This window comes from Ostrea edulis, chromosome 6 (assembly GCF_947568905.1).
Source record: "Ostrea edulis chromosome 6, xbOstEdul1.1, whole genome shotgun sequence".
Lineage (NCBI taxonomy): Eukaryota > Metazoa > Mollusca > Bivalvia > Ostreida > Ostreidae > Ostrea > Ostrea edulis.
In genome coordinates, this window is record NC_079169.1 from 80531584 (window position 1) to 80556383 (window position 24800).

Here is a 24800-nt window from a genome sequence, read left to right on the forward strand (position 1 = left end):
AACAGTTTTTCTTTTAATAAATGTTTTCATTACAAATTGTTTTACAATTCAAAATGGTAATAATTTCATCAAGTCTGATCATTATTATTCATGTTTTCAGACAGAAATATATAAAAACAAATCGGATGTATGCATTTTTCATCTCTACTTTTTTATTCTTTTGACAAATACTAGCACACCAATCTATTTCAATTTCATGATCTAGCACTTCAAAATTAATTTAGAACGGAAAAAAATCCCTTCTTTCAAAATTTCAAAATTCAATGAATCAAATTACATATGTATTGAAAAATGAAAAACACATTTGTACACAATAACTAAGCTAAAAGTTCATCAATTTCTCTCAGAAGGTCGTCATCATCTTGAATTACAGCACCACCCTCTGTCTCTTCATCAAGATCCAACCAGCTGTCCGACAACAGATGTTCAGTCCGGTTTTTATCTGGACTTCTGAAATATACAACAATAACTTTCACTGACAGCCTTCACAAAGATTTCAATAACCAAAGTGTTATACAATTTTTTTGTTCAGTTGATGTGATATACAAAACAAATCATTCTAGCAAGAAAATGGGAATTTACTATGTGTACAAATTTACAATAGCCAAATATCAACATTAATTTTTTCAATTTGGCTTGGAAAGTATGGGCCACGTGCATTGACTACAATCAAACTTCGGCAAGTTAATTGTCATATCTCAGCATTGCATATACAAGTATATGAAATTAGCTTCATGTGATGTACAGTGTATGTAGATTGCGATCTCCAAGAAAGATTGCTTCTATGAAAAGTTTTATTTCTTGACAATTGTTTTAAGGAAAATGCAAAATGTCACAAACCCAGTCTCATCATATTACAAAAAATTGGAATCTCTGTGAGTGTGTGTGTGTGTGTGGGGGGGGGGGGGGGGGGGGGGGGGGGGGGGTCTAAATGCCATTTCAATGTGAAAACTACTGAATTTTAGGAACATTTAACATAGAATATTCAAAACCTCCAGATGCCAAATATAATTGTTGTTGCACCTTTTCCTTTATCTGTATTAAGATCAAAGAAACTTGGTCTCTTTAGCATTCTGAGATAAATATGTCCATAATTTTTAACTTTAATTTCTGCTTTTCATACTGAAATTGTGAAATACCAAAGCAATATACTGGTATGTGTAGAAGCTCATACTTGGCAAAAACTTTAATGATGACCAGATGGTGTGCCATTACAAGAGAAAAAGTTATAAGCTCTATTCTGGATAAGCCAGGGGAGGGTATAAGAACTGAACAGATCTGGTTGTATACAGTGTATCTGCATAAAAAATTGCCTTCCATCCAAGACATTTTTCTAAATGACCTTGTGCAAATGATTTTTTAGGTAAGTTCCAGTTACATCAGTCATCCAACACCAGGTTTTCTAAATATTTTTTATGTTTTTCTGCTAGTGAGTTTATGGTCAAGACCAAACTTTCACACCTTTCCTCCAAAGTTACCTTGCCCAAATGAGGTCAGTGTGTCAAACTTTGATCTTGTATTTTTCTTTACAAAGCAATAACATTGCCATAATAAATTTGTATCATGACACAACCCTTGTACAGAAAGATGGACTGCCAAACTAATACATACTAGGGTTTATATTCATATTTACTTCCATGAATTCGTTTTCCTCGATGTCTCAATATACAAGTAAAACCTGTATGTGCAATGTGATGCAAAATATCTGTGATACACGTCAGGAATTGATTGTGTACCTGGTACATATACTCCTAAGTAATACCTACACATGAAAGGTAAATGCATGAAAACCATTTCTATTTTTGAATGCTATGTGAGGTGATGCACACTAGAGAGATGTGACAATTCATTGACTTTGTCATTCATGTAAATTTCAACAAATTCGAGTGTGAATCTTCTCAAACACTATTTAAGATAGAATGTAATTGCCTATTCCCCCTCTCCCCAACACAAACCTACAAATATACCGTTATTTCAAAATTACTGGTACTTACAGTATATCCTTGTCTGATATATTTCCTCCGTTCTCAGAATTTTGCCGTTTTGCCTTCATTAACACCGGATCAACAGTTTCCACAGAATGCTGGGCACTCTCAACAGTGTCATTCTTGGAGTCCTCTGAGAATGCTGTGTCACATGACTTCAGCATATCCTGGTTAGATTCTTCCTCATTGTCTATAAGTTTGTTTTCTTTGAAGGACTTCTTCTCTTTTGATGATTTACGTTTCTTCCTCCACTTTGATTTCTTTTTGCTTCGATGATGGTGAGATTCTTCCAACTTCACCGGGCTACCCAATGAGCCTGTGATCATCTGAGCCATTTTCAAAACATCAGCTGGTGCTTCATTGCTGTCTTCTGTGATAAATCAATACAAAGATGAATTTATGTCAGCCACACAAAAATATCAGTGGGTATAGTAACAGGAAGGAATAACACAATCAATCTAAATCTTAAAGGGACTGGTTCACGATTTTTGATAAAAATATTTTCCATTTTTGATGTTTAACATTAGAAATATAACTGATTTATTGTTGACAGCCAAAATTTTGACCTTCTGAATGCAAGAATGAAAGCTATATTTTAGCCTTAAAAAAGTGTTATGTAAACAAAGACTCGAGTCTTTTTATGTAAACAAACAAACAAGTGAAATATTGATTTTGAAATATAATGCATCTTAATTTTGCATGGTCACAAATTTTGACTTTTACATGTAGATGACACATTTCACCCCAAAAATGCTTGAAATGTGAAAGATATAATAATACTTGGATCGATATCCATTCCTTTTGAAAATTTCGTAAACAATAGCATACCGCAATCTTTGTTTACAAAACCAATAATAATCTCTCTATAATGAGCTTCTGTGATAATGTATAACCTTAATTTTCATGTGAAATCTTTCAAACACATTAGACAGTAGATTTTGATCATTAAAAGGGAAAAACAAAATTTTGGGTAAAATCGTGAATCAGTCCCTTTAACAGGACTGAGAGATGTCAATACAAGCAGTATTTTTACCGTGGAAGGAACACTTAAATCACAAGAAAGTTTAAACGTGACAACTCCATCATCGTCATGTCTCTGATTGTACCAGTGAGTGTGCTGACATTTTCAGTTCTGTGTTACCCTGAGTTCATTCTACCTGTGGTTTCCTGCGGTAACTCCAGATCCTCTGATGGTTTTTTGCTGTTTGATTCTGCAACCTTATGAACTGCCAATTTCTTTTGCCTCTGACGTTTAGCAGCCATGATTTCTGAGAAGGTTTTCACTTGCATGTCACTGGAGTCCTCGTCAGACAATGCAGCTTTCTGTTGAGAATGAACACAGAACTATCGTAAAAACAAACTAGATTTCTCCTAACTTGACTTGCACCCACTGTGAGGCATATTCAGACACACTCGTGTTTCATATTCTCTGGATTTCAACATCATATTCTCATATGAACTTTTAAAAATCTGTGAATTTTGAAGTAACAGACCAGACAAAACTTTGTGCTGATAATCAAACACAGAGTCAAGAATCAGTATCTAATGTTTCTGTGTTGCAAAGTTATGGCCTGAAAAGGAAAATTCTCTTCCCAGTCACTTTGATCTAATATGATATCATGACATATCCATCAGTCAAGGTCAACCACATCAAGTATGATTGTCTTAAGCTTTTCTGTCCCAAAGATTCAATTACTAAGCAATCATATCTGGTACTGCTTTGAATTTATCCAAACAAACTGTCATTTGAGTCCCCTCTTAACCCATTCAAGATCACATTAGTGCATTTAAACATTTGATGCGAGTTTTGATTAAATGCAGTATGATAATGTCATCAAATTACAAATTCATGGTACATGTAATAACATTCTGATTCCTGTGTAATAACATTCTGATTCCTGTGTAATAACATTCTGATTCCTGTGTAAAATACTGTGCAATCATTATAAAACTCTGGAATCGGGTCTATAAATAGCAATCTCTAAACCAACATTATCGATGTTAACTAATCTACCTACGGTATATAAAATTACTTAGTTAATGATTACTACACAACTGTTCACTGTCTTCACTCACCTCTGTATACTCAGTACTGACTGTCTACGAATCAGTCACTCTCACTCACCTCTGTATACTCAGTACTGACTGTCTACGAATCAGTCACTCTCACTACACAACTGTTCACTGTCTTCACTCACCTCTGTATACTCAGTACTGACCGTCTACGAATCAGTCACTCTCATTACACAACTGTACACTGTCTTCACTCACCTCTGTATACTCAGTACTGACCGTCTACGAATCAGTCACTCTCACTCACCTCTGTATACTCAGTACTGACTGTCTACGAATCAGTCACTCTCACTCACCTCTGTATACTCAGTACTGACTGTCTACGAATCAGTCACTCTCACTACACAACTGTACACTGTCTTCACTCACCTCTGTATACTCAGTACTGACTGTCTACGAATCAGTCACTCTCACTACACAACTGTTCACTGTCTTCACTCACCTCTGTATACTCAGTACTGACTGTCTACGAATCAGTCACTCTCACTCACCTCTGTATACTCAGTACTGACTGTCTACGAATCAGTCACTCTCACTCACCTCTGTATACACAGTACTGACTGTCTACGAATCAGTCACTCTCACTACACAACTGTACACTGTCTTCACTCACCTCTGTATACTCAGTACTGACTGTCTACGAATCAGTCACTCTCACTACACAACTGTACACTGTCTTCACTCACCTCTGTATACTCAGTACTGACTGTCTACGAATCAGTCACTCTCACTACACAACTGTACACTGTCTTCACTCACCTCTGTATACTCAGTACTGACCGTCTACGAATCAGTCACTCTCACTCACCTCTGTATACTCAGTACTGACCGTCTACGAATCAGTCACTCTCACTCACCTCTGTATACTCAGTACTGACTGTCTACGAATCAGTCACTCTCACTACACAACTGTACACTGTCTTCCCTCACCTCTGTATACTCAGTACTGACCGTCTACGAATCAGTCACTCTCACTCACCTCTGTATACTCAGTACTGACTGTCTACGAATCAGTCACTCTCATTACACAACTGTACACTGTCTTCACTCACCTCTGTATACTCAGTACTGACCGTCTACGAATCAGTCACTCTCACTACACAACTGTTCACTGTCTTCACTCACCTCTGTATACTCAGTACTGACCGTCTACGAATCAGTCACTCTCACTACACAACTGTACACTGTCTTCACTCACCTCTGTATACTCAGTACTGACTGTCTACGAATCAGTCACTCTCACTACACAACTGTTCACTGTCTTCACTCACCTCTGTATACTCAGTACTGACTGTCTACGAATCAGTCACTCTCACTACACAACTGTACACTGTCTTCACTCACCTCTGTATACTCAGTACTGACTTCTACGAATCAGTCACTCTCACTACACAACTGTACACTGTCTTCACCCACCTCTGTATACTCAGTACTGACTGTCTACGAATCAGTCACTCTCACTACACAACTGTACACTGTCTTCACTCACCTCTGTATACTCAGTACTGACTGTCTACGAATCAGTCACTCTCACTCACCTCTGTATACTCAGTACTGACTGTCTACGAATCAGTCACTCTCACTACACAACTGTTCACTGTCTTCACTCACCTCTGTATACTCAGTACTGACTGTCTACGAATCAGTCACTCTCACTACACAACTGTACACTGTCTTCACTCACCTCTGTATACTCAGTACTGACTGTCTATGAATCAGTCACTCTCACTACACAACTGTACACTGTCTTCACTCACCTCTGTATATTCAGTAATGACTTTCTTTCTTCCGGCATCTGGATCAGAAACACCTTTAAAATAAATTTGATTTGTTTAATGATGTTAATCTTTCACTCAAGGAGTATACGTAAATAAAATCTCAGTCAGTGTTACTATTCTAATATCAACCCTTATAAGTGATTAACATCTAATAATTGACCCATTTGTCTATTTGTTAAAATAATCTTAAACAAGATGTGTTAAACTTTGTTAAACACAACTACCTCCTATAATTGTAGCAAAATTCTTTTGTGGGGTACAATATGCAATTATCAGGGGGCATAGAATTTCACATTTTATTGATAACAAATGCAATATTGAACTGTCACAGTTTAACTTTGGAGTAAGCCTCAAGCCCTATCAAGTACACTATACTACAGTTTACACATGAGGAGAAAAGTTGGTAATGGTCAGTCATTTTCTGTGGTCATCCAATGGTCATTTACCTGCTCTCTGCCGGCCTGGGGGCACATACACCTTCCTCTCTCGAATTTCCTTTTTTGAGCCCCTTGATATTTTTTCTATCTGATCGAGCAATTTGTCCTCACTTTTCATTTTGGTGTTTTCCTCCTCTTTACCTGTAAAGAAAAAAATAACCAAAAATAAACCACTGTATACTGAATACAGTACCACACCAAAAATAAACCACTGTATACTGAATACAGTAACACGCCAAAAATAAACCACTGTATATTGAATACAGTACCACGCCAAAAATAAACCACTGTATACTGGCAATGAAACGATTGTCGCCGATGATCGATTGTCGGTCGTTCAGAGACCTACGATGCTACTAATCTATTACAAAATAAAAGTCGCCAACATCGTTGACCAAACAAACTCCAGAAATCACTTCAACTTTGTTCAAATTTTATTTTCTGTATGTCAAACCCGATCAAAAATAAGCAATCAAAATGGCGGGAGATATGAAGGACGGTAACAACAACGACATTCAACAGTCAAATAAAGGAGTCCATCTCTGATATCTTTGATACATTGAGATTATAGATAAATTCCATTACTTGATCTATCAAAATTCTGATTTGTTAACCAGTGAACAAATGAAACAAAGAAGAATTCAAATGTTGTTTCCATACATTTAATGATTCTGTTACATCTAATTTGAGGGGAAAACACTTAAATGCCAATTCCGATTATAATCAATTATTAATCAATTACATATATCCGATTATTGCCAATAATCGATTATATTTTTTGGTCCGATTGCCCATCACTACTGTATACTGAATACAGTACCACACCAAAAATAAACCACTGTATACTGAATACAGTATCACACCAAAAATAAACCACTGTATACTGAATACAGTATCACACCAAAAATAAACCACTGTATACTGAATACAGTATCACACCAAAAATAAACCACTGTATACTGAATACAGTATCACACCAAAAATAAACCACTGTATACTGAATACAGTATCACACCAAAAATAAACCACTGTATACTGAATACAGTATCACACCAAAAATAAACCACTGTATACTGAATACAGTATCACACCAAAAATAAACCACTATATACTGAATACAGTATCACACCAAAAATAAACCACTGTATACTGAATACAGTATCACACCAAAAATAAATAATTATATACTGAATACAGTATCACACCAAAAATAAACCACTGTATACTGAATACAGTATCACACCAAAAATAAACCACTGTATATTGAATACAGTATCACACCAAAATTAAACCACTGAATACTGAATACAGTATCACACCAAAAATAAATAATTATATACTGAATACAGTATCACACCAAAAATAAATAATTATATACTGAATACAGTATCACACCAAAAATAAACCACTGTATACTGAATACAGTATCACACCAAAAATAAATAATTATATACTGAATACAGTATCACACCAAAAATAAACCACTATATACTGAATACAGTATCACACCAAAAATAAACCACTGTATACTGAATACAGTATCACACCAAAAATAAATAATTATATACTGAATACAGTATCACACCAAAAATAAACCACTATATACTGAATACAGTATCACACCAAAAATCAACCACTGTATACTGAATACAGTATCACACCAAAAATAAACCACTGTATACTGAATACAGTATCACACCAAAAATAAATAATTATATACTGAATACAGTATCACACCAAAAATAAACCACTATATACTGAATACAGTATCACACCAAAATTAAACCACTGAATACTGAATACAGTACCACGCCAAAAATAAACCACTATATACTGAATACAGTATCACACCAAAAATAAACCACTGAATACTGAATACAGTATCACACCAAAAATAAACCACTATATACTGAATACAGTATCACACCAAAAATAAACCACTATATACTGAATACAGTATCACACCAAAAATAAACCACTGTATACTGAATACAGTATCACACCAAAAATAAACCACTGTATACTGAATACAGTATCACACCAAAAATAAACCACTATATACTGAATACAGTATCACACCAAAAATAAACCACTGTATACTGAATACAGTATCACACCAAAAATAAACCACTGTATATTGAATACAGTACCACGCCAAAAATAAACCACTGTATACTGAATACAGTATCACACCAAAAATAAACCACTATATACTGAATACAGTATCACACCAAAAATAAACCACTATATACTGAATACAGTATCACACCAAAAATAAACCACTATATACTGAATACAGTATCACACCAAAAATAAACCACTGTATACTGAATACAGTATCACACCAAAAATAAATAATTATATACTGAATACAGTATCACACCAAAAATAAACCACTGTATACTGAATACAGTATCACACCAAAAATAAACCACTATATACTGAATACAGTACCATGCCAAAAATAAACCACTATATACTGAATACAGTATCACACCAAAAATAAACCACTATATACTGAATACAGTATCACACCAAAAATAAACCACTGTATACTGAATACAGTATTACACCAAGACTATCATCAAATCATTCAAATCAACAGTGAAACATCTTTCATGTCACTTACTTTTGCCCATTTTGACAACCTTTCCTCCTTTGATATCAATGATACCGATTCCTAAACTGTCCAGTGTTTCTCCTGAAAAAGAGCAATCATTTAGCCAATAAGTCATTCTATTCAGTATGACATAGCGTCGATACGTCAGAGTATTTTAAATCATTCTGTTCAGTATGACATAGTGTAAAAACTTCAGAGTATTTTAAATCTTTATGACTATGTAAATGCATATTACAGTGACACTGACCCACAGGTTTGGATTTCTGACTGTTTCTGTTGCTCCAGATATTGTTCCTCCACTTCTGTGTCATCATGTTCTGTAACTTTGTTCCCACGTCTTCCTCTTTCTTCCATCTCTTCCCTGAACTGACCACTTTTTCTGTCTCGGTTGACTTCTCTGGTGATGATCCTGCTGATAGGGGCTGGTTAGGTGTAACAGGTCGGCTGGAATCTTTATCAGGACCAACTTCAGTATCCTACATCACACCAGAGCAAGGATGTAATTATAAGAAATGTTAAAGCATGCCCACTGAGAACTTTTCTAAACGTGATGCTTCAGGGGATTCCGAAAATAAGTAAAGCCATACAATACCAAGTGCCTTTAAATCCATATTATTAACATGGACTTTTAGTTTTTTAAAATCTTACAACTTCTGTTGTGTCTGGTAACTTAGCTAATGTCATATACTAATCAATGTTGACGTTGTGAGATCGCTTCTGATCAACATCAATATCTGAAGTGATATCTTACCTTTGCTGTCTTTCTCCAGCCTCTTTTCCGAACTACGGCTGTTTTTCTTAGACTACCCTTTGAGTCATTACTGTCTTCTTCATCAGTTCCCATGGAGACGGACATAATTATAGGCTCCAGATTGTCCATTTTCTTCAGTTTCAATTTCTGACGAGCATCCAATAAGGCTGGTTCATTACCCACTGTGCCGAGACGGCTTTTTATGCCTGTAAAAACGTCAATATAACTTCACTTACACAGCACTTGTTTCAAACTTTAATACAAATAAGGACTATATATGATAATGGATGTTTATCTCCCCAGTACTATTAAAAAAAATGTCCAGCTGTAAACAAAACAAGAGGCCCACGGGCCTTAACAGTCACCCATGTACATGTACCATGGCCCACACATAGACCTGTAAGGTAGTCAGACCTGTAAGGTAGTCTCATATTTGTATTTAAGCCTCATTCTGAAGTCTTTTGTGTGCATGAACGGAAAATACATAAATATGAGATTGTTCCAGATTAGCTGTTTATAAAATACATTGTATATTCTCAAATGGGCGTGAACGAAACACCAACTAATCCAATAAAAATCTATCGTGTGTGTGAGAAAGACAAAGAGGGAAGGGGGGAATTTAACAAGTTTTAAACGAAATACTTTCAATATAAAAATGTGTAAACCTTCATTCTCTTATTAATAGTTTCATTTACGATTAAAGCACACAACATGCAGGCTTACAGTTCATTGCTACAAACCTACAATGCACAGTAAACTAAATTAGATTTTCTAAATCAGAAGTTAGCCCCCCCCCCCTTTCATCTCAACTGATCTAACTACTAACCATTAGGCCAAGTAAAATTAATTAGTAGATTATCATTCCCGCCCGTCCCTCGAAAATCGCCCCGCTCCGATTTTTTATTTTTCAAAATTACGATTTCCGCATATTTTTATGTCTGGTCCGGTATCGTAAACGTACTTTGTTTCACTTTGCCTTTTAGAAACCCAAATACACATGTAATTATGATTTATAAAGCCTTTTCTCAATGAGAGAAGGCATTTTCGAGGTCAAGAATACCATGGCGAAAAATGAAAAATAAAATCCTCACACCCGCCCCATTTTTCTGTGAAGTTTGAATGATAATCTACTAATTAATTTTACTTGGCCTTATAGCCATAGATATTGTCATTATCATTATTCACAAAAGCAATTGTCACAATACATAAGATTAATTAAAAGGAGATTTCTGCTGCAGAAGTAGGGAAAAAGACATTCTAAGATTTAACACATTTTCACTATGAATTTCAAAATTCTGATAAAGGCTTCATGGACATCATAATCATGCATTTGGTTTTCTACCACATGTGTGGGAGAAGAGAAAAAGATTTTGGAAATTTGGCTTTTTTCCCCTTCTTTTTTTGGTTGCACTTCTGGCCCCAACTATGAGGACCTGGGGGAGCTAAAATCATAAATTTCACAATTGTACCTTCCTCTTATCTGAAAGAAGCTTCACACCAAAAATGGTATCAACTGACCTTGTAGTTTTCAAGAAGTTACAAATGTAAAATTGTAAACGAACGACACATGATGACGGAAGACGACCAACAACAACAGATCACCTGAGAGACTCAGGTGACCTCATAAAGTTTTAAAAAATAAAATAAAAATTTTGATTTCATCTTCAATATCTATGTACCCTCTTTCACAACTCTCATTTGCCAAATATCATGGTGTGACTTACTTGGTTCATTGTAATCAAGTTGCACTGGTTTAATGATTCAATAATGATTACCTGATAGAGTTTTGATGGTGCCTTGATTTGAGCTGCCGATTGGCATCGTCAGTTTCTTTTTTACTGGATGTTCACAAACAGATTGACCCGAATCATGGGCAACCTCTGCAACCCTTCCTCCCAAACGCCTCTTTAAGCTTGCCTTTAAATCTGCAATTTTCAAAAGAAAAGAAATGTACCCGGAACATATTGTATTCTGTATACTAAATTACCCCAGAAAGATTATTTGGGATTTTAGAGATGTTTTTAATTACCCACCTGGAGTTTTGTCATCCACTGGTCTAGTATCATCAACGACAATTCTTTTTCCTATTCGTCTACCTTTATTTACATGGAATTCTTTAAATTAATAAAATGATAAAGAAGTAGGACATCTAAAATAGCCTAATGAGAGTCAACAAGTTCAAAATATCATATAAACATTCTATACTAAGTTACTTTTGTCATTTAATTAAGGTAGCTCCACCCTTATGTAACTTATCAATATTGATGGTTTAAAGTATAAAAAAAAAACAAAAAAAAACAAAAAAAAACTGTTTTAATTTCCTCTCAATATAGTTTAATTTAATCAACAACCAAAGAAAATGTATATATTTTGCTACTTTTTTTTAAAGATGTCAGACATACATAAACAGATGTATATTTCAACATATTCCCGTAAGACCTTCAGTGCAATATCTGTATACATGACGAGAAAAAATCCAGAAAACTATTTGACCTACTTTTGGCCCTAAATTACATGACAGTGCACCAATCAAGTTGAAATGTGAACTGATTATGTATTTCTCCGAGAGGGAGGTTCTGTCAAAATTTAAAGGCAATACCTGTATTCGTAACGAAAAAAATCTGGAAAATGAAAGCAAGGTTTTTCTACTAAGTGATACAATGACCTTGACCTTGAGAAACAATAGACATCCTCCACTTGGCATAATGTGTATGTATACCAAGTTTGACGGTTCTAGCTTCAACAGTTCAGTCTGTATATTGCCTACAAGTTTTTCCTATTAACTGATATGACCGTAACCTTGAAAAACATGCATTTTCTTCTCATCATGGCGATTAAATGTACATGTACCAAGTTGTAAGATCCTAGCTCCAATAATTTGGCCTGTATTCTACCTACACGGTTTTCCTAACTGATACTACGACCTTGACCTTTGACTTTGAAAAACAATAGGTATCTTCCTCTCATCAAGGTGATCAAATGTACCAATGTGCAAGATCCTGAAGCTTACGGTTCATTTTGCATTTTGCCTACAAAGTCCAGACAGACAGACGGGGTCCAGATGGCCGGCCGGATGATGGTATCTTTTAATTTGTACTGAATTATGACAGGGGTCCATCCTTAAGACTGCATAACTTAAGTGCTTTATCAAAGTTTCAGATATATAGTCTGTACTAACAAAAGACTGAATTCAGCTACATTTTTGGTCACAAGTAAACATTAATATATATTTACTTTACATAAAGCATATATCTCTCTCTTTCTCTTTAGATATATTGTTTATAGAAGATTATCAAATAGATACATATATGCACTTACCTTCAAGTTGTGGAAGGTTTTTATTCTGTGAATTTGGAATAGATGAAACCTTTACATTGCCTAACCAAAAAAGAAAAGATTAGCTTAATACTCATAGACGAGATCCACAGGCCTGATTGGTCACCTAAGTATTAGTCGAAAGTATAACTTGCCCCAAGGACTGCAAAATCTATAAGAATTTTCCTTTTCTGCATATCTAAACTGAATTCTAATTTTCGGCAACAGTATAAAAGAAGATGCCGTTGCAAGTGCCCATACTTATAACAGACTTCACATAATAAAGTATGTTATATTAATACTATATGACTACTTATAACAGACTTCACATAATAAAGTATGTTATATTAATACTGTATGACTACTTATAACAGACTTCACATAATAAAGTATGTTATATTAATACTGTATGACTACTTATAACAGACTTCACATAATAAAGTATGTTATAGTAATACTATATGACTACTTATAACAGACTTCACATAATAAAGTATGTTATATTAATACTGTATGACTACTTATAACAGACTTCACATAATAAAGTATGTTATATTAATACTGTATGACTACTTATAACAGACTTCACATAATAAAGTATGTTATATTAATACTATATGACTACTTTAGACCTGCCCTAGAGTGAGAACCTTGGGGTTGCAAAATTTACAACTTTGGTACATTCTTTTCTGCTTTTTTTTTTTTAGATATGCATTTATTTATTTTTCTATACAGTATCAGCAAAAGTATAAAAGAAGTTTTTCAATTGATAAAGACAATAATCACTATGATAATGTTGGGCCCATCCTGGAACCAAAACCCTTATCCCTAGGATCATGACATTTACAATTTAGTTAAAGGACTACCTTTTCCTTCTAAATATTAATTTTGTTTCAATTTAGCATCAACAGTCAGGAGCATAATGCAAACACATTATTAGAAATATAACACACATATTAAATTTATTTATGAACTACTTCATATAATGAATGACTTGATAAAGAGATGTTTCTACTTATAAAGGAAATGTTTCGTGCTCAAAAATGTTTCTATTTGAAAAGCAAATGTTCACTGCTCAGACTTATGATTGAAAGCTTGTATAAGATAAATTGTTGAAATAGAGGCCTTTTTTCATACATAAACCATGCTTTGAGTGACCTTGACCTTTCAAAAATGACCTTGAGTGATCTTTGTCCAAAAGTAATTTGCACAATGATCAATAACTGTTGAAATATTGTTAAAATGAATTTTTTTTTCATTTATGAAATATATGTTCTGAGTGACCTTGATCTTTACAAAATGACATTGCATAACCTTTGTTCAAAAGTCATTTGCACAATGATGAAAAATTGAAATATTGTTGAAATGGTTTTTTTTTTTAATATGTAAAAGGCATATATATGTTCATAGTGACCTTGACCTTTGCAAAATGACCTTGAGTAACCTTGGTTCGAAAGTCAATTTCAAAACTATTACTTTTTCTGTGATATATGATCAATATATGTTCAAAAACTGTTGAAATAAGGAACTTTTATTTCAAATACTGTTGAAATAAGGCACTTTTACACATGTATGTACTGAGTGACCTTGACCTTTCCAAAATGACCTTGAGACCTTGGTCCAAGAGACCTTGTCTCAAAGAACACTAGTGATCAATTATATCAATTTCTGATGAAAGGTTTAGGAGATGTGAACTCATATATGGAGGGACAAAAAGACAAAACAGCGACTTTATGCTCCCCCGAAAATTTTCGGGAAGCATAAAAATGTCACCCAATAACATAAATAACATCTCAAAGTAACAAGTAAAATACAACTAGTCTACACCTGCTACATGTTTTCCACCACAATTCTTTATTATTAGAGTCTGCACACTGCATCTTAAACTATATCATAGAATCCCAGAATGCAACATATCAGTGGAAAAAACAGTAAAAAGGATGTTATTTAAATGTTTTGCACATAAATAATATATGCCAAGTTTGTCCCCGCCCTGGAGTCACAACCTCTACCCCGAGGATCATGAAATTTACAATTTTGGTCAAAGACTTCCTGCTCTACATCACTATGCATTTAGATTTTCTTACAGTTGTGTGGTTGTAGAGAAGATTTTTGAAAATTGGTAAACTTTTGACAGTTTTTGCCTTGCCCATTAAAAGCCCTGGGGGAGCATTAGTCCCGATATATACAATTTATGTCCCCTTTGTCCCAGATGCTTCATACCAAATTTGAAAAGAATTGAAAGGGTAGATACCAAGAAGTTAAAAGTGTTGAATTGTTAATGCACAACAGACGACGACAAATACAGACCAATCGTAATAGGTCACCTTAGTAACTCGGGCGACTAAAAACTCCCAAACTTCTATTTGTAATACATTTTCATCCTCTTAGTAAGAAGTTTGTTCAACCAGAAGAAATGATTATTTTGTGTAGACCTTAAGTGTAAAACACAATCCACTAAAAGCACAGCCAATATCAAACCTGTAGAAATAAATGTTCTAGTGTCCTCTACATCCTCTGGTTCATCAGGGGCAAATAACTCTATTTCTTCGGGTTCCTCTAAATCGTTTTCCGACTCTTCCCCTGAAACCTCTGTATAAAAAATTGCCAGCTTAATTTGCAAATAGATGCACATGTCCAAGATTTTTATTTAAAAAATCTACATTTTCCACATTAATCATATACATGTACATAACAAAATGACTTCTTTAGACATTCTAAAGAGATGCCAATATTACCCTCATCTTCCTCTTCACTACCCTCCTCTTCCCCCTTGTCCTCCTCAAAACCTCTTTCTTCCTCTGAACTGCTACTTTCATTTTGTTCTCTTTGTTCTTTTTCCCAGTCAGCTTTGAAAACATAACGTATTTGTTAACACTCATATTTCCAGCTGAACATGCACATTGTTGTTAAAACAAGGTCAATGGGTCACAATGTTGTTAAAACAAGAGGTCAATGGGTCACATTGTTTAACAAAATAGTTACATTTTCTCTACATAAAACATTACATCCCAATTCTGGCTGCAACCAACAACATAGTGTGAACAAATTTGAATCTACCCTTCCTAAGATTTTCACAGAACTTTCTCATATATTTTTATTTGTAATGTTGACCACGTCTATCTATCTATCTCCTGTGGCCCCATGAAGACCCCGTTATTAATCTTCACTATAAAGGAATCTCCTAAGCAAGCTTTGGCTTCTCTGGTCCAGTGGTTTTTCAGTTTTGTTTTAAACACCCCACTCTCTAATTATACTCCTTCAGAAGGGGATATGGACCTTCATTTACAAAACAAACTTCAATCCTCTTCACTCAAAGATGCTTTCTGCGAAATTTATTTGAAATTGGACCCATGATTCATGAAAAGAAATCGGAATCGTAAAATGTTTACAGATGACAGAGAAAGTTTCATCAAAAAAACTCATTTGACAACAGAAAATTTTCAGAAGATAATTCCTTTCTGAGGTCTTCTACTGCACATTCTTACCTATCTTCATTATCTTTCCACCTTTAAGCTCTATCAGTCCCATTGATCTTAGAGCTTTCTCTCTTTGAATTTGTTCCAGTGACTTCACTTCCAAATCACTGTCTTCACCTGTTAATTTCAAATACTAAATTCTCACACTCCATATTCATTTCACAAAAACAACCACAAACTTTATTACATTATTTCCCCAAGATAGTAATTAGGAAATAAAGATGTACCCGAATCATTGCGAGTAGATTCCCCAGGGTCAGCCTGCTGTTGAGTGATGCCAAGACGATTTTTGATGCCAGGTTTGTTTATACCTAACCTTGCTTTCAAAGAATTCCGTTGACTTGTGTCAGAAACTCCTATTTTCAGCCTGTCCTTCACCGACTTCCTGTTCTCTGGTTCTGGCATCTGATTGGTTAACCTACTCTTAATATTTGGCTTGTTTACAACTAATTTGACAGCTTGTTTCGGGACATGTTGAGACACCAGCTGCCGTGTTTCTGAGCTGAGATTTGTGGTCGGTTGTTTTGCTGGTTTATTTAGTACAGCTGCCCTGTGTTTGTTGATTGTTTTCACAGGAGATGTCATTTCAACATCTGAATCTAATACAAATATTGAAGCATCTTTAAAATCTTCATCTTGAGAATAAGATAAATTAGAAATGCATTATTACACAGTATTCTAAAATACCTGAATCCACACTTACCCTCTCCTAGATTCACGACTACTGGCTGTACATGTACTTCAACCACCTTCACATCAGAGGAAGAATCAGTTTCCGTGGTCTCGGCTGTAACATAGTAAAATAGCATGGATGAATACCGTAACACCTCAATACTGCGTAATCTGCCTTTATATTTCAATGTCTGGTGAGTAATCTTCATTTTGTTCACTTCCTTTTTGCAGCATAACAGTACATTTCATTTTTCATAAATCAAGACATTCAACTAAATTGAAGTACACATATGATTTTAAAACACCACATATGAAATATACTGCAAGTGAAAACATAAATATTTATACATGTCATTCTGAAAAATAATGCTGAACTGTGCTCAAATCAACATTTTCAAATGATATTTGTGAAGCAATTCTGAAATAAGACTTTAATCAATCTTACCTTCAACAGGTGTATTTATCTCTGACTTTGGATTTATGTGTTTGAATGGACAGACAGCTTTGGTACATCCAGTGGGCTGCGTTTCCCAATAGCAAGGTATCTCTGCTCTGTTTTTGTTTTGATTTAACTGTGAAATAATGAATGCATTAACACATTTGTTGCATGTAGTTATAGACTAAGCAAACACTGAATCAAATATCAAATTTGGAGCATAAATGCTAATATGCCCCAAAATTAAATAAATTCCTTAAATACACTGTAGGTCCTCAAAAAGAATTTTTTCAATGAATGGAAAACCTTGAAGACAAGGGGTTTGGGGTAGCCAGTAACTGTGTACAGAACAATACAAATAGTTTCCATAAATGGTCCTATAGAGTTTTAAAATATGCTAAAAATGTCTGCAATGGCAAAATTTTTTTCCTATGCCCACTTAACAATGTTCAGATTTAAGATTCTGACAGTTAAAATTGGTTTTAAACTCATTTTCAGTAAAAAGTCTATTCACTCAAAATTGTGCTATTTAGTAAAACCTTATGCATACCCCATTCCATACATATTAATTTTATACCTTGCAAAAGTTTTCAAAAATTTAGACCTAATAAATGTACCTTTTTCAACTTTGAAACAATTTGGGACACTTAATGGGGAGAGTGTGGTAATATTCAAATTTCCCACATTATATTCAGTTTAGAGACTATCATTATTAATAACTAATCTTTAGTAGTTTTAAAACTTTGACTCACATGTTTGAATTCTATGTACCTAATGTAAGTTGTGTTATTTAAGCAACATTACCTGTAAAACTCCCTCGGAGTGTCTGAACGGACAATTAGGCTTTGTACATGTTTTTACCTGTAAAACTCCCTCGGAGTGTTTGAACGGACAATTAGGCTTTGTACATGTTTTTTGTTTCCAATATGTACAGGTTAAATCATTGGCCTTGGCTGCTTCACAATGTCTGAATGGACATGAATTTCCCTACAATTTGCAATTAATTTCCTTATTAAGATTTGTATCTTGTACATGTAAATAATAAATTACATATAACGTTATCATATATACAATATATATTGTTTTGTAAACATGAAAAGACTTAAGAGAAGAATATTGTACACTTAATGGGTTAGCTTTATATCTAAACAGTGTTATTGTTATCAAAACTACATGTGCATATACCAACTCCATGATGAACAGATCATGGCATTAATAGTATACTTGTGATATGCTTGAAAATTAACTTTGATGAAATTTGAGGATTTGGGGTCATACCTACACATAAACATAAAAAGGGTTCAAACACAAGCACCTGAATAAGAAACACTATTTTTTTTTTTACATTAAACATTGCTTGTTTCATACAAACTGTCACCCCTACCTTGAGACAATTTCCGTTATAGTAAAAGTGGCAGTCGTTCCCGAATGCAGACATTTTCTCTGTATTTGTTTTGCCTGTCTTCCTGAATAAATTTGAGATCAGTAACAAGAGCACATGAAGAATCCCACAGAAAAGATCTGGTGGACTGCCATATGTTAGTCTCTCTTCTACCAATCTTCCCACACCCCTGAAAATCCTCAATCAAATTAATGCAGTGTAAATGGTGACAGAATACATGTGCATACTCATACACAGTCAAAGAAATCTAGAATGTAAGAAAATATTTATTTATCAAATATGAAAGATTATTTTCTTCTCTTCTTTATAAACATGATTAAAACTAAGACCTACTCCTTTAAAGTAATACTAGCTCTAAATCTGAAAATTTCATTTTGTTGTTAAAATGTGCTATTATGATAGTTTTGTATGTAACTTTAACCATAATCATTGATAAAATTAAAACTAGGTTTAAAACTTTATCAAAATAAAGGTTTCGGTTCTATTGAATATATAGCATTATATAGAAATCAATTTTAGTACGGGAAGACAACAATGTAATTTTGCTTCGTTCAGAGCCTCTGGAGTGGAGAGGTTTTCTAACACAAATATTAATAGCAAAAGTTTATAAACCTTTTTTTTTCTGTCATTGAAATAGTATTATTATAGGAAATCACAATTTAGCAACAAAACTTTTCAACACCAAAATGACGGCTAGTATTGCTTTAAAGTATTGCAAATTACTTATTTTTGTGGTCTTAAATCTTAATGATTCACTGTTGAAATAGAAAAAACATGTTCAAGAGGTCTTGATTTTGTTACTCAATACTGAAGAACTTGAATATTTTGAATTTCTTAAAAATATGGTAATTGATTGTTCATTTTTTCCAGTTCAATCTTTTGTGGATGATTTGAACTTGTATGTCAATATATATGTTCTGTATAATCATAAAAAAATAATTCAACCACCACAAAAATAAATGATTTTAAATAGTACTGTAATAATTTTGACAAATAGTTGGAATATTATAATTAAATAGTATCTGATTATAACAAAAATAGTAATAAATCTGAAAATTGTAACATACCCCTAGAATGATCTTAACTTTCCAGCACTTCTTCCAACAACAGCTTCACCAAGTATTTCCATTGGCATTTGCCTAATACCTATACTACCAAGATTCAATTCACACAGATTCTGATATAGGTTACATCTAACCAAAGAATCCCAGCATTTACAAATGTTGAAACATACACAACAAAGGTACACAATGCTACAATCCACTTGATCCAGGACAGATGGGACAACAGAAATTATGGTTTAGAGACTAAAGCAAAAGAAGTACAGGATGACATGTGCAAATAGACTAAGGCTCCATAACCCACATGCAATGACTGTATGAAGAACAGGCATTGAAAGTACATCATTTTTTGTGAAAAGTCTCAAAATGCCCAAAATAATCATTTTCTTCAGTCTGAACAATCTGCAAACTATTGAGATAGTCATGAATGAGAGAGATGTTTGAAGTTGTTTTCCAATTAAAGAACTGCTGGCATCTTTTTTAATGCAAGATCATCATTGTATAATACTTTAGAGCATCCCCCCCCCCCCCTTTATTTGACTGGGTCCGATAAACAGTACCATTCTCAATGCCAAATACTATTGATATTTCACCCATCATGAGGCAAAAAAATGCAAAGTATCAAACTGCCAAGTTTTCGTAATTTGCTGCTCGTAATTTGCTATGTATGAAAAGTTGTACGATTTAACCAATATCTTCACTTCCTCTTAAATAGAAAGTAGGTCAATAAAATTTCTCACGTTTGTAAAATTGTCAACAATGAATACTTGTTTATTCATGAAAATGTGGTTTATTCAGTGTTCATTTTTAAAATGCCACTTGTTGACATGAATAAAAATTCCCAATGAATTCTATTTTGATGCTATTTTTCCCAATTGAATGAGATTGGTACCATTCCCATATGGTGAAAGAAAAACGCTGCTTCATCAAAAATAATTGGTACATAATCATCACTTTCAGAATATTTCCTGTATACATTAAAGAACTGATTTAGCCATGAATTGCCCACAGCATTGACCTTGACCATTGACACCTACTATAAACCATTAAATCTCATAGCTTTATATGTTTGATATCATGAAAAATTTTATCATGTTTCTGAATTTTGACCCTCCAACCTCGAAATCTATAGGCATCTTTCTATTGTTACATATTGAAGATTGTAAGGTGAAAAATAAAGAAGAGAAATCATCATGAAACTACAGGGCTCACTCATCTTAACAGCATTGATGTGCAGTGTGTCATTATCTTGTTTCAAACTTTCAACATGTACTTTTTAGAATTATTTGTTTAATGCAGCTTTGTAATTTCAGACAATTACGCCATGTCAAATGATAAAAACTCCTAGAGCGAGAAAGTGGTAAATAAATATTTTTTACAAATCATCAAGTTATAGCCATGGCATCATCATATATGCAGATCATCAAAAGACTTCCTAGTTTGTACCCACGGAACATTAAAAAGACATTGTACATTTCCACCAACACAGAATACATTTTCACAACGGAAACACAAACGTAATATAACTGGATATCAAACTTCAAGAACGAAATCCATATTTAAAGCAATGTGTGACGTAATGGATCATGAAATGTGAACAAAAAAACCATCGTTTTCAACTAGGCCTACTTTGTTTTCAATATTGTACTGTCACCAGAAAGAATCATATGATAGATGCTAAACAACACTTCTGCAGATGAAAAATACCAAACAGACTTTTACAAACGTTTAAACACATGAAATAAAATTCGTCTTATACACAAATTATGAATAATATCCTCCAACCTGTTGTAGGAAATGACGTCATACTATACATGTTAAACTTAGATATAATGGAGTAAATATTTCCGAAATATAGATAAATTTTTTCGATGGGGAATATGAATATGAACTCTGTTCTACATGTTTTTGTATATTGACTTTCGAAATTAAATACACACCTGAAAAATAGCATAACTAAAAAAATATATACACGATATTATGTCGGATATGAACGTGTTTGGTTTGTAAATTTCTCTAGCAAACATGGACGAAGTAGATCCTAGTTGCAATCCTGTGCAACCTCTAATAGAAGTATTTTAGCTTTCGTTCTTCTCTACATTGTTAAATTTCATAAACTACTGAAAGATATTATGTTTTGTTACAGGTTGATGTTAAAAACTTGCAAAGGCAGTCAATACTTTTTATTACTGATTTGAAGAAGGAGATCCACCTCCACTTCAGTTCTTAGCCTTGCCCATAAAATTTCGAAATCGTAAACTGTAGATAATGGTGTCAATATCAAAGAAAACAACAGTATTCATGGCAAAATATGAAACTCTTGTTGATGAGAATTTACTCAGAAGTGTTGAAAGGACGTGCAAAATCTTCTTTTCTGGTGTTGGAAATAATTTTGTTCAAGCAATGTAATATACTGCAATGGATAAATGATAAAGAACTATAGGTTTATTTTGTATAATATGGTATTTATATGATTTTTTAAAATATATTTATCATCCTTGAGTTATTCAGAACCAGAGTTTTACAAATTTTATGGGATTTTGTTGCAAAATAAATTCCTTTTGGTTGCCCATGTGATTATATTCCACTAAGTAACATCTCTTTGACCTTAGATTAATATGATTACGGTGTGACCGTTGGGGCGAACGCAGCATATCTGAATACATTTTCAAAAAATTTATATTGAAAACAAGGAAAACTAATCTGGTTCACTGTCAATACGTAGGATTACTGTCTTGCTCTTCTCGCCAATGTAGAAACCAGTTTAGCGGGAAATGCAACGAGCATGTTGTGACGTAGCCTGGTAGTTGTGATGTGACTGTTTACATTTCTTTAATGCGCTCGCTATTATGCATTAAAAAAACCTGCACACATTGAGATTTAAGGTGTGTTGTAATGGTTTGAAGATGTACTATCAAAAACAGTGAGCCTGAGCTTAGAGAGTTTGCTTGTCTTCTCTTGAACATTCATGAGGGCAAAATCAAAAGGGCAATGTTGGGCAAAAATATACGCATACCCTAAAGATTGAATATGATGAGTGTTGATCAAAATTGATCATCAAGTACTATTAACACTCTTTGTATAACACTGTATATACTTTTGCTTCTGTATATTCTCAAATGAAAGGCAATGGAGTCTTTAAATGTTCATTTAAGATATTGTTCCCCAAAATCTTGTGTAATCTTACTTGAATTTAGATTTTTATTAGGCGTCGATTTTGTGATCTTGCCCCCTATTAAGTACAATTTTAATGATTACATCTTTTTCTTAAAAGGGCGGTCCTGGTAAAGATCAAAGCAATGCAGAAAAACAGAAAGATGCAAGGGTGGACCTGCAGCCAGGTCAGGAGGATTACAGCAATTATGACATCGTGCGAGCTGTTCAGTTTGGTGTCATGGCAAGAGTTTATGAACTTGTGGAAGGTGGAATGGATGTTAATGAGATGGACCGAGAAAATGTCAGCATTCTTCACTGGGCAGCTATTAACAACAGAATAGATATTGTAAGGTACAAAATGAATTCCATTTCTTTATTTGAGAAATCTTTGTGAAGGGAAAGTTCTGTGCAATTTTTAAAAAAAAAAATCTGTTTCTTACATACTAGTCATTCGAATAATTTTACAAGTTCAAACATTGAAATATGCTGTACTATGATCTTTTATTGGACTGAAGAAATTTAGTGGACCAGTCAAAACCTATTGACTAATAAATTTCAGGAACTCCAAATGTATATAGTTGTGAATCTGAAAATTATTACAGTAATGCTTTATGTAAAGGTATTTTATGGGAATAAAACTGAATCATCTATTAAGGAAAGTAAATTGATATTGCGATTTTGTAGATATTTAATTGGAAAGGGTGCCATTGTTGATAAATTTGGAGGTGATCTAGATTCCACTCCTTTGCATTGGGCAACAAGGTTAGTAGAGAATACTTGTTTATACATTTATCATATATATACTTTCATTTTATCAGTAAGCAGGTTACAAATGCCTACCTACAAACAATGCCCAGAGAATTCACCTTTCTGTCCATCCGTCTATCTGCCCATCTGCCTATCTTCACAACTGTCATCGAGAGGAAAGAATTAGAAATTTTTGTACTGATCATATTGTTATACATCTTATATACATACTGTACTTGTGATTAGATTCTGAATTATGTCAGTGAAACTGGGCAGTTTAATTAAAATCAGATCTTTTCTAATGGCTCCTTTTCCAGGGTAGAGTATCAGAGTGATTAGAAAATATCTTATGTTCATTGGGGTGTAAAACTGGGCTGCAAAATTTTGAAGGTTAAAGGTCAGATTTGGAAGGATTTTTTTTTAAATTCATCATCACCCATTCTTCTTTATTGCTAACCTGAATCATAGTCTCCTGTGAGGATATCTGGTCAATGTTTTCTGTCTCTTTGTCTGTACATGTATGCCTATGTATGTCAATTGTTAACTTTCACAATATAAATTTTTTTCCCCAGAAGTGAATGTTAATTTGACCCAAACTTCCCACAAAGTATTAGTGTTAAATCTAGGATCTAGAGAGGGCGCACATATCATATGTTCAAAAGGGCGCTTTTCGTCACGGCAAGACAATTTAGGGGCACTTTCATTGTATCATGCTATGATAGTAATAGAATAATCATTTAGCCTATTTAAAAGTTAATACCTGCTGCCTTGATTTTAAACTTTTCAATCAACCTTGTGAAATAAAGAACAATTGTTTACATTAACAAATATTTGAAAAAAATTTATAGAGAAAAAAGGGCATGATGCAAATAAAAAGGGCATGGTGCG

At 33.9% G+C, this 24800-nt stretch overlaps 2 protein-coding genes across 7 annotated transcripts in view; one reads left to right on the forward strand and one right to left on the reverse strand.

The window, feature by feature from the left end:
- Positions 1-23285, reverse strand: LOC125645689 (zinc finger CCCH domain-containing protein 11A-like). Of its 6 annotated transcripts, none has more exons than XM_056140937.1 (20): positions 20016-23285; positions 18931-19117; positions 18408-18533; positions 17556-17682; positions 17142-17225; positions 16666-17037; positions 16448-16555; positions 15698-15808; positions 15441-15551; positions 12963-13022; positions 11678-11758; positions 11420-11569; positions 9645-9850; positions 9141-9369; positions 8903-8974; positions 6283-6414; positions 5816-5868; positions 3143-3308; positions 1995-2355; positions 1-450 (listed from the first exon to the last, which is right to left on the reverse strand). In XM_056140937.1, exons 2-20 carry the CDS (start codon positions 18982-18984, stop codon positions 318-320), a joined length of 2736 nt encoding a protein of 911 aa, XP_055996912.1. In that variant the 5' UTR covers positions 18985-19117; positions 20016-23285; the 3' UTR covers positions 1-317. The 6 variants fall into 6 exon arrangements, 5 of the variants coding, with proteins under 5 accessions (XP_055996912.1, XP_055996913.1, XP_048727421.2 ...); XM_056140938.1 differs by having other exon boundaries at positions 18931-19012; positions 21795-21814; XM_048871464.2 differs by having other exon boundaries at positions 18931-19012; positions 21639-21795.
- Positions 22011-24800, forward strand: part of LOC125645692 (palmitoyltransferase ZDHHC17-like) — a 17656-nt gene continuing 14866 nt past the window's right edge. Inside the window, exons 1-3 of the mRNA XM_048871467.2 lie at positions 22011-22082; positions 23284-23516; positions 23850-23927. Coding sequence (XP_048727424.2) covers positions 22035-22082; positions 23284-23516; positions 23850-23927 — 359 coding nt within the window. The 5' untranslated portion in view covers positions 22011-22034. The remainder of the gene's footprint in view (positions 22083-23283; positions 23517-23849; positions 23928-24800) is intronic.

Bases quoted from the DNA above. Each gene is read 5' to 3' on its own strand.
- LOC125645689 (XM_048871464.2), bottom strand. From the start codon at position 21,676: ATGATTCTTTCTGGTGACAGTACAATATTGAAAACAAA. The intron at 9,851-11,419 runs GTAATCATTATT...ACGTTTTTACAG, and splicing joins CACCATCAAAACTCTATCAG to GCATAAAAAGCCGTCTCGGC. The intron at 3,309-5,815 runs GTGAGTGAAGAC...CATTCTCAACAG, and splicing joins TCATTACTGAATATACAGAG to AAAGCTGCATTGTCTGACGA.